Source organism: Leiobunum rupestre, chromosome 10 (genome assembly GCF_980474605.1).
Source record: "Leiobunum rupestre chromosome 10, qqLeiRupe1.1.hap1, whole genome shotgun sequence".
In the NCBI taxonomy this organism is placed as follows: Eukaryota; Metazoa; Arthropoda; class Arachnida; order Opiliones; family Sclerosomatidae; genus Leiobunum; species Leiobunum rupestre.
This window is the reverse complement of record NC_143393.1, coordinates 18391267-18407155: the sequence shown is the minus strand read 5'-3', so window position 1 is coordinate 18407155 and position 15889 is coordinate 18391267. Positions and strand designations below refer to the sequence as shown.

Below are 15889 nucleotides of genomic sequence, written 5' to 3'. Positions count from 1 at the left end.
ACTATATATATATATATATATATATATATATATATATATATATATATATATATATATATATATATATATATATATATATATATATAAGGAACGTATAGACGAGCGAGAAGCAAGCCAAAGTTCATAGTAATCATCGGACCAAACTCAAGTAAGAGAAAGCACTGGTAGAACCGATAACTTCCTTCTTAACTTTTAACGTCTGCGACCTCCAACAGGACAGGATAGATTGTACAGCTCTGGGACACCAGTTCTCTGCCTCCAGCCCCAACACGACCCCCAGGCTATGGGCCTGATTCTTCGTCCTCCACTCATCAAATAATCCATCTTGGGCAGTACCTGGACAAGATAGGAGAACATGTACCAAATCCTCACTGGGATGTCCACATAGGAGGCAAGCTGAGGAAGAACCGTCCAATTCATATCTATTTTATTAAACATGGCTGCCCTTCAAAACGTATTCACGAAAGGATCTTAGTCATTTGAAATGATTTGATCTCTAATATTTGTTTGTAAACTTTAATGGATTATCGATAATTATTTTCAATAAACTGAAATAGACAGAAAACCATCATGTATCTAAATAAATAAGTTAAAAGGTAATAATAGCTTTATTTTGGTTAACGACTTTAATGGATTATCGATAATTATTTTCAATAAACTGAAATAGACAGAAAACCATCATGTATCAAAATAAATCAGTTAAAAGGTAATAATAGCTTTATTTTGGTTAACGTTGAAGGTCTAATTTGAAACAGCCAAAATTAACGTTTAAAAGAGCTCTAAACCTTTGGATTTGTTATAGTATAAGAACTTTCAAAAATCGAATTTTAACAGAAAAAACCTTGAAATTAAATATTTTTTTGGTCATTTTCAACCAAAACCTTCCTTTAGGTCGGGATGAGGACTGGCGAGCTTGTTTATTGGTTTTAACCGTCTATTAGGCGATCGTCTTGACATAATTCTTCTCCCTAAGTATAAATAAATACATCTTCATAAAACCGTTTGTTTACCACAAAAAATGTAGACTGCGAGTTTACTTTACAGTACTTGTTTATACGGGAACTACCGACCCTGCATCACTCCAACCAAATTGGAGGTATTTTCGGGGCTGCTGGTAGCTTTATGGAGTGATTATTTTGAAGTTGATAACATCTGTTAATGCGCTGTCAATGCGGTAACGTACAACAACAAAAATAGTTGGCACCAAAATCAATGAACACCTGGCGTGGGCAACCTGACAAATATGACGCACTCGGAAGCTATTGTTCGATTGGATTTTTTTAAAAGGTTCATCGCTGACTTAAGGGTACCTTCCGAAACAAAACCGGCGATGGAATACGCGAAAACACGCGCCGAAGGTAAGTTAAGTTAATTTTCTTCTCGCAATAAAACTGACTAAAAGCCTACTTACACCAGTCAACATTTTTTTTTATCAACGTGAGTCACAAACCGACTAACCGAATTGCTTCTTGAGAATGCCGAAAATGTTTCACCACATGTTGGCCAGGTTTTGAAGAACGGCCGGTTTTTCTAACCGAGGCTTAGCTTCAAATATTTCAATCCCATAATTTTGGTATGCAAATAAATGATTATGTTAATGTCAAATACCTTTATTAGAAAAAATTTACATATTTTGTAGTAGAAGAAGTATTTGTTTAAATAATTACGAGTGCTTAGCCCTTTCAGTTTACATAAAGCCACGGTCACACTAGACCTTAAAACCCAGTTTAGGTCCGTTTGAATTATAGTTTTGTGGTTCACACGTGCGAAATCGCTTCACCCCGGCTAGCTTAAAGCCAAGGCTTAACGTAATTTTAAATTATGATCAGAATTTTGAAAATACTTAAATGTATCCGAAAAAAATTAGTTAATCGTGTTTACTATACATACAGTAATATTATTTGACATTATTTAGAATTTTATTCCCATTATTTTCGAAAATACGAGCAATTTTGGTTCCCCGCCTTGTCGTGTTGAAAGCGATTCTAAGTGAACCGACTTGGACGAGTTGCTTCCCGAACCAACACGAAGCGATTTCTCACGTTGGTTTTGAAAACTAGTTACCCCTAAAATCGCTTCGTTTTAGGTAAGTGTGAACCTGGCAGAGCCATGTAGCGATCAAAGTGAGAAGTTCAAACTGCTGCATTTAACGTCGGTTTTTTGGCTAAGCTTCTCGAGTTGACCGCTACTTGGCTCTATGTATATTGAAATGGTTAAAAAAAATTGCCGTTTAAAGCGGGAAATTTCGACAACATTTCGAGAATGAAAACGCAAAGTGTCTCGCGAAACAACTTTCGTCGAAAATTGTGCTCATTACTATCGATTTCCATTTGATTGCTCGAGATTCACTCCGAATCTGTCTCTTACGTCATAGATCTCGCCCCAACCGCAAATGGCAAATTCCATGAACATATTCCCGCGCTTTGTTGTTTTTCGTCTGCTAGTAATTTGAATTTTCGCGTCTTGGTATACCATTTTGGCAAAAAAATCTAAAAGGAACACGCAAAAATTTGCTTCGATCTCGATCCGTCGAAATCGGCAGATCGGTTTTGGACCGATCTCGGAGCGAAACTTGATAGGAGTAGATCCGAGCACGCAAATGGAACATAAAATGTTGATCAGAGCGCTCGAGAGCAGTCAAATGGAAAACGCTAAAACAAAGTTGGGTAAAAATGTTAGCTGGTTTGAATAGGCCTAGAGTTTCTTGTTATAAACAGCGGTATAGAATTTATTTAGCTCCATAACGTGGGCACCGCCATTACTGGAATACTGGTCACTATTGCGAGTACTAGTAATGATTGAAGATTGTGATTTCAGACCTTTTTTGCCGTAACTAGGTGCTAATTAAATATACTTCCTATTAAGGAAGTACCGTGATACAGTGTTGCCCGTCGTGGTTTGTTTATAATGTCTGCGTCCACGTTTTGGCGCGAAATAAAATCTCTATGATATATAGCTCAGGAGAGAAGTATCGTCCTACGCCATAGAAATGTGAGATTAAACCGCGGAAGCACTCGCCGCTTTACGGCCTAAAATTTATCGTGTGTATTATCGCGCCTGACAATGTAAAATGTCAAAATTAAAGGCAATATAACCTGCAAAGCAATCTTTATGGAAGACCTCTTCAATTTTTCAAATTTCCTTGTACAGTTGCGCCAAATATTTTTAAAGCAAGAGAGGCCAGAGCTGCAAACGTTGGTGTTCCACACAAAATACCTGAGGTTATATTCCCTTTAAGAAAAAACGTTGTTGTTAATTTTTAATTTGTCTGTGGCAGATGCTAGATAATAGGGGTAACCTCGGAGAAGCTAGCGCCGTTCAGGGGCGGTGCCAGAAGATTTTAATAGACGCTTCAATAAATCATCGTCCAAGGAAATCGCCAAGAAATCATATTTCCGAGAGCAAGGACCTGCAAATCACTGTTTATACAGTGCTTGTTAAAATAATGGAAAGTTTTCACCTTTACGGCAGCAACAAGCGTTCCCTTAACCAAGTAGATTTTTTGACATATAAAGGCTTGGCAAAAACACGACTTTCGGTTTACAGGTGAAAATTTTCCATTTTTTCAACAAGCACTATATAAACAATACCTTGCGGGTCCTGGCTCTCTGAAATATTACTTCTTGGTGATTTCCTTGGAGGATGATTTATTAAAGCGTCTATTCGATATATTGTAAATAACCGCTAGTGTATATTTTTCTTATTTTTGGGGTCTAAATAGATTAAAAAACGTCATAATAGCTGTTTGCTATTTTTAGCCATGTAGATAACGCTTTAAAATCAGTCTTTGCAGACGAATTTTATTTAAAAGGAACTTAACATTAAAATGTTTGTAACCGCTGTTAACTTGTTAGAAATCCTGGACCAACTAATTTTTTTTAAACGACAACAAATTTTTAAACTTGCTGCTGTAAGTTTTTCATATGAAATTAAAATTCCAGACTAATTCTTGCTTTAATTTCATGAATCATGATGGGGATAGATTTTAGAGCTAAGGTTTACCTAATGGGAATGAGTGTAGTGGAACACGCGACGAATACCAATAAGTTAGGTTAGGATAAGTTACATATTACCTATTCCCCTAAAGTAAATTTAAGCCGATTTTAGTTCCTTCCCAACTGACGCAATCCTTGCCCAATTCTATAAATTTTATTTCATTTTTAAAGCATTATTATTTAAGGAAGAGTACGCTCGTATATATTCAAATTGACTAGAAAATTAAGTTTTGCACATTTTTATGTATAAATTGACTTGAGGAGGTCCACTGAAGTCAATTTGCGGGCCCCTAAATAAAAAGAAACGTAGGCTATAGCAAGGAGAATAGCATAGCCTGTCTCGCATACCCCTAACGCAGCCCCTGGCGCCGTTTCGCCACCTAGACTTGTTTTGGTCGAGAATAACCTAAATGCTCTGACGAGTAATTATTAATAAGTTATTTTGTTGCATTAGCCAACCTAATTTGAAGCAGCAGACTACAATTTAAACCAAGCACACGTTGTCTTCCATTTACAACAATCGCTTCTAATAGGTGGATACTTTTCACTTGTTCTGGGATTTCGGAGTAGAGTACGAAGAATAACCACCTGCTTCTGTGATAATATTGTCGACTTAGTCGTTGTCTCTTGACTCTGATTTAATTTCTAAGGTTAATGTTAATTTATTACCATTGGTAAAAGTGACCATGCAGTTATAAGTTTTGATGTTAAATTAAGTTGTGATTCCAAAATATTCCAGCCCAAGCCCAATTTCTTTCAAGCTGTTAAGTTTTATTTAATGGTTCCTGTCCAAAATTTAGTGGGCCTTGATTTTTAATAGTCTATCCATTGACGACTCTTGGAACTCATTCTTTGCGGTTACGTGGTGGTATTTCATATTTTGTACCACTTAACTCACCCCCTCTTGACCTCGCCCAACCACTTTCTCTCACCGCTCGACCATCAGTCGAGTTGCCCAATCCCAAGAATGGCATCTTCTTGCACAGTCGAAAAAAAGGTTGGCTGCTCCCTCTATTATCGAACGTAACGCGGGAACATATCTCATATTTGTCACAGGCACCAATAATAAAGTTTTTATTTAAAAAAAAATACCAGGTTGTCTTATGCACCAATATTAAAATATATTTTCTTTGAAAAAAATTACCGAAAGGCTCGTAATGGCCACACGAATCATATTCGTATCTTGAGACGTAAATATGAGAATAATCTTAACTCCCATATTTTTAAATTTAGGACAACTAGATATAAACTGACTGAAATACAAAAGACTGATGCTTCTTTTACGTATGGTACCTTAGAGGCAGCTAACGTCTTTAACGACTATTTTTTCTCCGCTGTTACGCCAATGTCAATTTTCCCGCCTCCACCCATTGCCAACTTTTACTAACAAGGAGACATCCCGAGGTGTTTCTCCCCGATTTGTTTAAAACTCGGGGGTTAAGTAGACCTTCATGTACCTTGAAAGCTCCTAAAGGGAAAAGTTTCAATGGCCATTCGTTTTGCCATGGCAACCAAAAATGTTTTTAACAGCTCAAGTTTTAACTTCATCTACGTAAAATAGCATGGCAAAATCACGGATTGTAAACCCTCATGATTTTACCCAATTTTATTGATTTTACCCATTTTTATCGATTTTACCATATGTAACATAATTACTCATAAGTATGCCTCTGTATAATATTTCCATTGAAAAAAATTCAATGAGACCTTGTTTCACGCGGAACATACATTGAGCGGACCCAAAAAAGCAAAAATGCTTATAATTCTTGCGCTATTGAAAAGGTTACCATGGAAATAAAATCACGTGATCGCGAGGCACGAGCTAAACTTGACATGGCCAAAGCCAGAAACGCGCGAGGAATTCTCACTAACTTCCGTTTCCCATAAGTAAAGTTGATGACGCGTATTTCGTCACGGAGTTGTAAGTGATGTAATTTACGTCATATCCCGTGAACAAGGTTTCATTAACGAAAATACTTTTATGGCATACTTATATGAGTGATTATGTTACATATGATTTTACCCAACTTAATTATTTTCCAAAATTTAAATTTTTTGAAAATGCCATCAGTATTTCCAATCAAGTACCCAAATTATCGGAATATCTTGTACATGATCAGTTTAATTGCTACCTGTATTCCACTAATTTATTCACAAGGGCTCAGCACGGTTTTTGGCGAAACGTTCTTGGCGAAACGTTCTTGCCTAAACAACGTTATGTCAGCCACAAATCATTGGTTCTTGGGGCTTGATGAGGGCCTTAGCTTTGATATCATTTTTCTCGACTTTGCTAAGGTCTTTAATGACCCTCGTGATGCTGGCATCAGTAGAAGCGCTAGCATGGTTGACCGTAAACAATATGCGTGGTCTAATGCGCAAGGCGGTGTACCCTAGGGTTAAGTCCTTGGTCCGTTATTGTTTAATGTCGTTATAAATTTCCTCCAAGAATCTGTACGTTAACCCCATCTGCTAATCATACCAAAATGTATCGATCTATACTTTCGGTACTGTCAAAAGCTAGTCGGAAGTCAATGGTGGTGTCGCGTGGTCAACATAATTGGGTCTCACTTTCAATGCTGACCAATATTATGTTTCACATTTAGCCAAAAATACCTCAAACTTTGATTATACTATATCTGGTCCTACTATTAAAATCACTCTCTCTGAGCGGGATTTGGGCGTCAAGGTCGATTTGGGGTTAAGGTTTTCCAGGCATGTTCATAAAGTCACTAAGAAAATTCGTTCCACCATTGGTATTGTCGAAATATAATTCCCTTATTCTCCCGCATATAGATAATAGATTTCTGTTTTCGGGTTTGGAAACCTCATCTTCAAATTGATATTCTAGCCGTTCAGAAAGCTTAGAATTCCTTTTCCAAACTTCCATGAGAACTATCAAAACTCCCAGACGCTACTCGTCTGCAAAGCTTCACATCGACCCGGTTCACACTCGGAATCGCCTTAAAGGGAATATAACCTCTGGTATTTCTGTCGCCCACCGAGGGTTCCAATATAGACGGTAAAATAAATGGTGGTGGAATTTTAAACCGTCATTGCCACTTAAAAACTGGACACTAGCCAGGGAGGGAACACCGGATTGGTTGGTATTGGAGCATGCGCAGAGACCAATTTTTAACTGTCGCCGAGTAACAATTATCGAAATCATGATTCTTCGTAGAGCACGTGGCGCCATCTAAGTAAACTGACCATTATATTTCGGGAATAAAAACTAGACCAAATTGTTGTTTAACTGTAAATTTCCCTATAACTTGAATTCTTTAAATTAAAATACAAATTATTAATTGAGATCAATCGTAATAGACGAGAAAAACGATTGAAATGACTTCAGTGACAATTAAAGTCGCGAAGTGGGGAGGCTGGCAGCCATGCTGTCACGAAACGTTTCCCCTTTTTTCCTACCCCCAAATTCAAAAACCCTTCCGAGGCTGGGAAGCCGTTGGAATTTATTTTACCGTCTATTGTCCGCTGCCTCCATGGCTTTTCACACCTGCGGCGCTGATAATCGATGATTGTGAAGAGAATAAAGGAAATTGATGGGGTCTTCCATAAAGAACGCGTTGGAGGTTCTATTCCCTTTAATAACCTCTCAATATTGCTATTTTTTCCTGTTAACTCTTTCCAAACCCGTGGCCATCCCCTTAAATTAAATAAACCGCCTGTTCATACTTCCCACAATCTCAACTGTTTTGCCTATGACGTTATCAGTGACTGGAATCCGCTACCATCGCATCTAGTAACATTAGTGAGGTGGCAGAGTGATTGGCAGCAAGGGGAGCCGGATTCAATCCCAGCTTGTGGCTTTGGGTGAAAAATCTGAACCACACCTTGAATTTGCAAGTTATCTCCCCACTGGTTAAAGGGATTTTCTTTCTATATTTTTCCATAAAAACTTATAGAGCTTAACGGTTATAGTTAACTAGCCGAGAAGCCCACCCTACGGGCGGGCCCTCAGTTAGTTGTGTGTTTCGAGGTACTCCCCCCCCCCCTCCCAGTAAGCCCCCCTACCCCTCTTTCCCATGCGAGAGTTTCCAAGGTACCCTTTTCCCCATAGTTGAACTACCACAGTAAGGCACTCCTCCCCCTTTTCCCCATGCCAGAATTACCGGGGTACGCTTTTTCCCTCGTAAAAATAGCTTAAAAACTCGCCTTTATCTCTCGTCCCAAACCCCCTGTATCCTATGCAGATTTTCTCCCCCCTCATGACGAACAGAAACAAATACGCTCGTCCCTGAGGCTGAGCCCCGATTCCCCTCTGGCCCGCGCTGTTTATGGTCGAACCACATCAGTAATGAAGCGAAAGGCAGTCACGGTTTCCCTCTGTTCCGTGGAAGCGTGGGAGGTGGGGGGGGGGAGACGTCGCTGGCACCTCGCTATCTCTGCCGATAGGCTGGTCGAACCACCACCTGTAACAAAGCCGCCCCGCCTTTGGTACCCTTACTGACTAAGCAAAAGCATAAAAAGGCTATAGTTGAGCTACTAACAAAGCGAAAGGCAGCAGCTTCTCTCTCCGTCCCGCGCTGGCTTTCTCTTCGCCGCCCCGCCTTTGGCTTCCTGACAGACTACGCAAACATTCCTGAAAGCTCGAACGTACGACCGACGTACCAAGCGCTCCTTATAATCAAAGATAATTTAAACTCGTACCCTAGATTCGAATACTGAGAGCTTTCACATTGACGGTTTTGTTACGAAGCGTTTACCCTTTTCCGGCACGTGACCTCAGAAAAATCGGGCTCCATCGGTTGTGGCACGGCCAACTTCGATCACGCGCTGCCGCGCTATATAGCGCGTGATCGTGGTTGCGGTAAGGCGCAAACCATGGAGCGAATTTTTTCTGAGTTCCGGCGGGAAGTGGGTAAACGCTATCGGCAACGCACGAGAGAGTGATTTCGAATCTAGGGTACGAGATTAAATTATCTTTGTTATAATATAGATGTCGGGAGCTAATGGCGGCGCGTGGCATGAAGGGCTTGCCCCCACCCTAGAACGCATTGTAACCCAGCCATCTGTTTAAACTCGCTAATTATCACTGATTATTATGCATTTCGGAACAAACCTTCCAGTTATTTACGTGGCAAACACTTAATTTTTATTTTCTCATTTAAAATGTTTGCTCTTGTTTTTAAGTATTAATATGTAATAGGTTAAACTATAAAGTCCAGGGGGGCGGAAAAGATGGTAGTCACGTGACTTTGTGGAAAACTGCAGCCCCATCTATCCTAAGAAATACGAATTATTATTCATTTTCTTTGGCTACTGGCTGTTTAAATTTTGATCGATTCGTGTAAATTATCTAATTATTATTATTATTTATAACATCTTGTAATAGAAAGGTGCAAGTTAATTAGCTTTCTGCAGTATCTGGAAGGAATGATTTTTTCTTTACCGTCGCACGGCCAACTATGAACACGAGTTACCGAATCGAAGTTGGCTGTGATAGGTTAGTCACGTGATTTAGTTTTCCCATTTTAACAAGTTGGTTAAGACCAAATTTACTTTATAGTTTCGCCTATTACTCCTTGCTTTTTATTTTATTTTGCATTTTGTACCTGTCCATATCATTCTGTACCCTAGGAGTATGAAAGTGGACCTAGTCTTCATCTTCCTAGCTATACCGATGCTCAAACCTTTTTGCTTTTTATTTCGCGCATGCGCTTATGGCCCAATGTTTCTTAGAAGCAGACGACGCCATCTCTCTCCGTATGTTAACTATCATGGATAACGAATGTTTTTTTCTCTCTAGAGTTCGGGAAGGGCTAGGGCGAAAAGCCATACAGCCCACGGGGACCATTCGGTTAACATTAATAGTCAATAGTTCGAGGGGATATTGTCAGTCATGAAAGTTTTAAGTTTTCTTTTAAATAATTCAACAGAGCCCGCACACATGAAACTTATAATAAAACCTTGAAAGTGTTATACACAAGTTTAGGAATTAAATTTAAATGGAAAAAAGTTATTATATTGCTGAATTAAAGAAAAAAGAGCGAAAACGAGACAATATTACATGTAAGTGACTAAGTGGTAACAGGTACGGTTTACCGGACTTGGATCATGATGAAAATCTAGGCCTTGACGAAAACGTGGATGTTGTTCGGGCTTCTATTTCTACAGAAGTTGGAAAGCACATTAAACTATTTTGTTAAAATTTGAGGAAGCTCTACAATTTTTTTAAGAATTTGATATGTGCAATGGTTATTGGAGGAATGCTCTTGTAAAAGAAAAGCTCCAACTACAATATCAAAGGAATCCAAAAAGAACAAGCCTCAACTTTTGCTAGGCAGTGGTGTTCAAGTCTTTGCTGGGGAACCAATTCATTCGTAAAAACTTTATACTCTTCCTAGAAAGAAGGCATAATCGAATAATCTCTAGAAATTTAGGTTACTAAAAAGGCTTAAGTTTAGGAACCAATTTCATTTAATATATCGTAACTAACCAATTTCATATTTATTTATTCTTATCTAGGTGCCTTTTCCCCCCACTAATTCACGTTTTGATTGGAGTATTATCAAAAGTAAATAGGGGGAGAAAGTCTGGCACTTGGGTCCAACCGCACGACGTCTTATTTGAGGGGTAAAATTTTTGGGCTTCGGAAATGACTTCCCCCTCGCCTCTTTACAGGGACACAAAGGTATTGGTTGTACTCCGCCACGATGAAAAATAGTTCTCTATAAAATACGCGAATATTACAGTTTTGCTCTTGATAATTTGGTTAATGTAGTTCCTAAATAAAGTAGATATATGATAGAAACTAAAATGCGACATTCTAAAAATAATAACACGACTTTTGAAAATAAATAAACCGTAACTAGAATAACGCTCACTTAAATCGTGGAGAGTGTGGCGCCATCTAAGAGCAGAGATCGGGACTAATTGGTATATCTACGATGTTAAGGCCTAACAATTTGCAAGTTTAACTGAAATAATAATTTTACAATTGATATAGTAATTATTAATTAAAATCAACCGTTATCAAAGGAAATAATGGTCAGCATTTGACAGAGAGACTATTTGAAATCGCGAGGCGGTGACATGGTTGCCAGGGAATAAAATTCAAAATTTTCATCTTGAGCGCGGACCGGAATACCACAAATGCACTACTTCGCGCGTAATGTGCTATCCTTATTGGTTAGAAATATCACGTGATCACTAGCTCTTTAAAAAGGGTGTCAAGCATGGTGGAAGGTAAAATCTGAAGGCAGTGATAGACTTTCTACCCTATTTACTTTTGGTATTATTATACTAGATGGTAAATTTAGCGTTGGAATCCAGTCAGTATCCTTAGGCTCCCGAAGAGGGAACCCTGACTGAAAATGTCTGCTACAAACCCGCAAACTCGGCGTTGGGCTCCAATTTTTTGTGTTTTATTCTTGCCCAAAGGCGAGTTCTCTTCTTTGGAAAGCGATTAAATGTAATTCCCTGAGCTCCATAAATACTTTTACAACCAAAGATGCTGCACCAAACCATATTTAATTTATTAATTTGTGTTTCGAAGTTACCCCTGAATTTTTCCCATATAAAATAGCTGGCGCGATTTCAAATATGGCGTCTAAAAGAAACAAGAATGTGTTTGGCGCATGCTCACGTCCCATCCCCTTTTATGCCCCATTATCTGGCCAAAAAGGAGTAATACTCCTTTTTTAAGCAGCTTTCTTGCAATAAAAAATAAAAATAGAAAGGCGGTAAATTTGAACCGTGATGCTGTGTACGCATTTGCTAATTCAAAAGGTATACCGTTTCATTTTGTGGTCAAGATGGATACTTCTCTTTTAAGATATATTATGTATTTCTGTTATTATATAATTTCTGGTATTAACCATTCTATTTTAGCTTGGTGGGTAACATGGATAATCAGCTAATTTTTATGAGTTGCATCTTCGGTGCTTTTCTGTTTGCATTGATTTTCATGGTAATTTGCGCTTGTTGCTGCGGCGAAACAAAAAGAAACGCGGAAATCACGTCACAAGTAACTGATAACAACTGCAACCACAGCCGATACACGGAAAGAAGCGATTCTGTCGAATATTGTTCAAATGCTAATAGACCGAGGACAGCGTATAGTAACGCGATCGAACCGGGACAAATTTTGACAATGACGAGGCTTAACGATCGTAATAGAGAGTCCACGGACGAAAATTTTAATGAACAATTGATATCTTACCCTTTGTTGGCTGCTTTGGCGACGATTTTCAACAATGCATTAGCGGTCGCTGAAAACACCCCCCATCAAAGGTCAACGGAGCAACTCCTGGAAGTCGTGGGTGATTTCCAAATACCTAGTCAAAACGGGAACATCACATTTTCTCGCATTTAACTCAATTTCTTTACCGAAATGTTCTGTCTCTTAACAGATTTATAACCGGTATCTGGTTAGCATTATCTATTAAAGCTTTAAAACACATTCAAGGTTATATCGCGATCAAAGCTCAATATTTACAAACCCAAACCATACGATTTTCCACGAAATTTGTCTATATAAGTGTTAATATTATATTAACCAGTATCTGGTTTCAATAAGAGTTTATATTGTATACATTTCTTAAGAATAAAAGTCATCTAAAGTCTTTTAGGAGTTTTCTTACTAACAAGCGTAAAATGAGGCTTCGATATCTGACACACATGCGTTCCTGAAACTCAAATTATCGTACCTGAGCCAAAAAATTATTGATTTCAGAATTAAATTATCGTACGCCTGGCAACGCTGCTGACCACAAAAATAATTAGCGGGCTGGCAAACGACGCAAAAATATTATAAAATTGCCGTTAATAGACGCTTCAATAAATCATCGTCCAAGGAAATTCCCAAGAAGTAATATTTCCGAGAGCCAGGACCTGCAAGCCCCTGTTTATATAGTGCTTGTTAAAATAATGAAAAGTTTTCACCTTTACGGCAGCAACAAGCGTTCCCCATGGCGTTCCCTTTTAACCAGGTAGCTTTTTTGACAAATTAAAGCTTGGCAAAAACACGATGTTGTGTTTACAGGACTGGTGGAAAGTTTTCATTATTTCCACATGCACTATACAAACAACACCATGCGGGTCCTGGCTCTCGGTAATATTACTTCTTGGCTATCATCCTCCAAGGAAACCGCCAAGAAATAATATTTCCGAAAGCCAGGACCCGCAAGTAATTTTTTATATAGTGCTTGTGGAAAAAACAGTGTGTAGCAGCATGGAGCTTCTATACTGGAAATATTGGCGATTTCCTGGGAGCATAATTTATTGAAGCGTCTATTAACGCTATCACCATTTAGCGGTCAAAATCGCGGAATTTAGTTTAAAAAAATTATCTTGACTAACGGCTTAAAAATGATTTTTTGAGAAAGGGGCAAATAACTCTTTAATCATTCTATTAAAGAAAGTAAACAAGATTTTTTATTGGTTAAAGAGTCGTTATAAATTTATTTTTGTTTATGTTACAGTTCAATTTATCCTTCCATCAGTCAATAATTACCTTAAAATTAACTTAGCTTGGAAGAAGGAAGAAAAAAAAATGATCTACACAATCTTAAAGATTTTAGGCACATTCACATCATTGTTCCAAAAACTGGGTTGTGCCTACAAATACTTGGTCCGTACTCTTCATAAGCTTGTTTCGTGTGACAAACTTGATAAAACTCAGGCTGATAAATTAAAATACAAAACACAAATAAGATAATATGGATTTAAATTTTACATTAAAAAAACGATTATCATTACCGTTGAAGCCAAAGTACTGCCACCAAACCAAACAGCGTATCTTTGCATGTGATGCGATATAACTTGAACCTCAATAGGTTTTGGCTATGGGTGAATTAAAACAACCTTAAACCCTGGACCCAAAAACAAAATGGATTAAATATTAAATAAAATATTACCTTTATTCTTCCGCCACTTAAAGTTTCACTTAATTTTAAACGAGCATCGACGACTTTCTTCAAATCTCTTTGCAAACGCCTTCCAAAGTCTCTAAACATTGTAGAGCCACCAGAAAGAACTATATTCTATTTTAAATATAGTAAATACGATTAATATAGAGCTATGTATAAATTCTACAATGAATGTACTTTATAAAGTGGTCGTCTAACATCAATGGGACAATTTTGAATACACGTATCAACTATTTCCGATATTGGCGTTGTGAAATCTGGATTTGCAAACTTTATAACAAACAAAATTAGTCCATGAAAAATAAATGTTAATGAATGTATACATACTTCGGGGTGGAAAAATATTTCAGGCCCGAGAAATCTTTCGTACCCAACATCAACTCCAAATGGTTGCCTCGTTATGGAATTGACCCCTTCGTATCGTTTGATCCATTTCTCCGGGTCTTGATCGTACTTGGCAAACTCTTTAGCTATATCAGGACAAATATAGCTATAACGTTCCTTTATTGCCTTGGCGGTTTCCAGCGACTGTTCCGGAGGGATTCCAACCTCCCTCTCTCTAAGAAGACTTTGAATGAAATATGTCACGTTTCGACCAGCAATGGGAATGTGCTTAATGCAGCTTCCAATAACATAGCCTTCTGCTACAGGAATACAGTGAGTGACTCCATCACCAGAATCAATGACCAATCCTGTTAATGTTCTTTCACCCAACTGCCGTGAAGTCCACGATGCGGCTAAGGCTAAAACTGCCTGAAGTAAAATTAAGTTCTAAGTGAAGGATGTTGGTTAAAATATATCTTTGTTGGAACCAACGCACCTGAACAGCTATATATAAGCCAGGAACATTAAACGATTCAAACATGATTTCCGCTAAGTATTCTCTATTCTCTGGAGTGTTTAAAGGAGGTTCAGTCTGTAAAGTGTAACATAAATTATTAAATAGATTAGTTAATTATTTAAATGGACAAAGTGGTTTAAAGATAGCTTACTAATAAAAAGTAATGATCTTCAGGTTCTGCTCGCAAATATTTGAATATACATTGTTCCCAAAACCTTTCCATTAAATCCCAGTCCTCCACAATTCCATGACGTATAGGGTACTGAAATTAAAATAATATTTACAACATTGCAATTGACTTGAAAGTTTAAAATTAAAGTTTGAAATGATTACTTTAACTGCATAGCCAGATGCATCTTGCGCTTCATCTCCTATGAAAAAATCCAAATCTTCAATACCTCGAGCTAATCTCCTGGTTGCTTGATCACCTACTTTAGCAGATTCTCTTATTGCTATTGCTAAAAATGTAAATGTCCCATTGAAACCAAAAATAAACTCATTAGGTGGAAATTAAAAACAATCCTTTATTTTCTAAACATAAACACCAAGGCACAATACCTGATGGAATGATAAATTGAGGTTCACGGTTTCCAGCAAAGCCAAGCTTTGTGTACCTGGGAAAATATTAATCATTGAAAATGGTTAAATAAAATACAGAAAAAGTTGCCTCGCCCATAGCGTTTCCGCCTCCTAAGGGCCAAGGCCTAAGATTTGGCAGTTGCCAAGTCAATAGCATGTTTGATTGTATTTAATCAGTATTCGTTTCAAATTATACAAATACGAAATTAGAATTACAAAAACAGGTTTAATGTTTAAAATTAATAAAATATCTTACCCAGTACCGTTGTCAATAACAATCGCCGGTAAGCGACCGGCCATGATGCTTTTCCAAAAAATAAAACAGTGTTGCCGGAACAATATGGAATAACGTAAACTATGAGGTAGATCCATAGAGATAGAAAAGAAATAGAGGCACTATTGAATCTGGCGAAGTTGACCGCGCCAAAGTAGGAAGCCATGAGACGGGAAGATTACGTGGCGCCATCGACGCGCGGTGAAATGAAATACATTATGCCTTTTGGAAAATCAACTGTCATTTGATGTAAACAAAGAAAGGATAGATGGCGTTGCAATTTCTGCCCATCTCCGCTTTCATACATGCATGGGGG

General features: G+C 37.9%; 2 protein-coding genes across 2 annotated transcripts; one reads left to right on the top strand and one right to left on the bottom strand.

The window, feature by feature from the left end:
- The first annotated feature begins 1331 nt into the window (after positions 1 to 1331).
- LOC149924934 (uncharacterized) lies at positions 1332 to 12464 on the top strand. Its single transcript, XM_090161182.1, has 2 exons — positions 1332 to 1358; positions 11841 to 12464. The coding sequence occupies exon 2, from the start codon at positions 11854 to 11856 to the stop codon at positions 12322 to 12324; it is 471 nt and encodes a 156-aa protein (XP_090017308.1). The 5' UTR covers positions 1332 to 1358; positions 11841 to 11853; the 3' UTR covers positions 12325 to 12464.
- Positions 12465 to 13387: 923 nt separating this feature from the next.
- On the bottom strand, positions 13388 to 15650 carry Arp3 (Actin-related protein 3). Its single transcript, XM_090160524.1, has 10 exons — positions 15556 to 15650; positions 15279 to 15334; positions 15054 to 15178; positions 14872 to 14982; positions 14700 to 14795; positions 14207 to 14632; positions 14057 to 14149; positions 13868 to 13993; positions 13710 to 13793; positions 13388 to 13633 (listed from the first exon to the last, which is right to left on the bottom strand). Exons 1-10 carry the CDS (start codon positions 15597 to 15599, stop codon positions 13538 to 13540), a joined length of 1257 nt encoding a protein of 418 aa, XP_090016650.1. The 5' UTR covers positions 15600 to 15650; the 3' UTR covers positions 13388 to 13537.
- Positions 15651 to 15889: the final 239 nt, after the last annotated feature.

Bases quoted from the DNA above. Each gene is read 5' to 3' on its own strand.
- LOC149924934 (XM_090161182.1), top strand. From the start codon at position 11,854: ATGGATAATCAGCTAATTTTTATGAGTTGCATCTTCGGTGCTTTTCTG.
- Arp3 (XM_090160524.1), bottom strand. From the start codon at position 15,599: ATGGCCGGTCGCTTACCGGCGATTGTTATTGACAACGGTACTGG. The intron at 15,179-15,278 runs GTATTGTGCCTT...TTACATTTTTAG, and splicing joins TCAATTTATCATTCCATCAG to CAATAGCAATAAGAGAATCT. The intron at 14,796-14,871 runs GTAAGCTATCTT...TACACTTTACAG, and splicing joins AAGATCATTACTTTTTATTA to ACTGAACCTCCTTTAAACAC.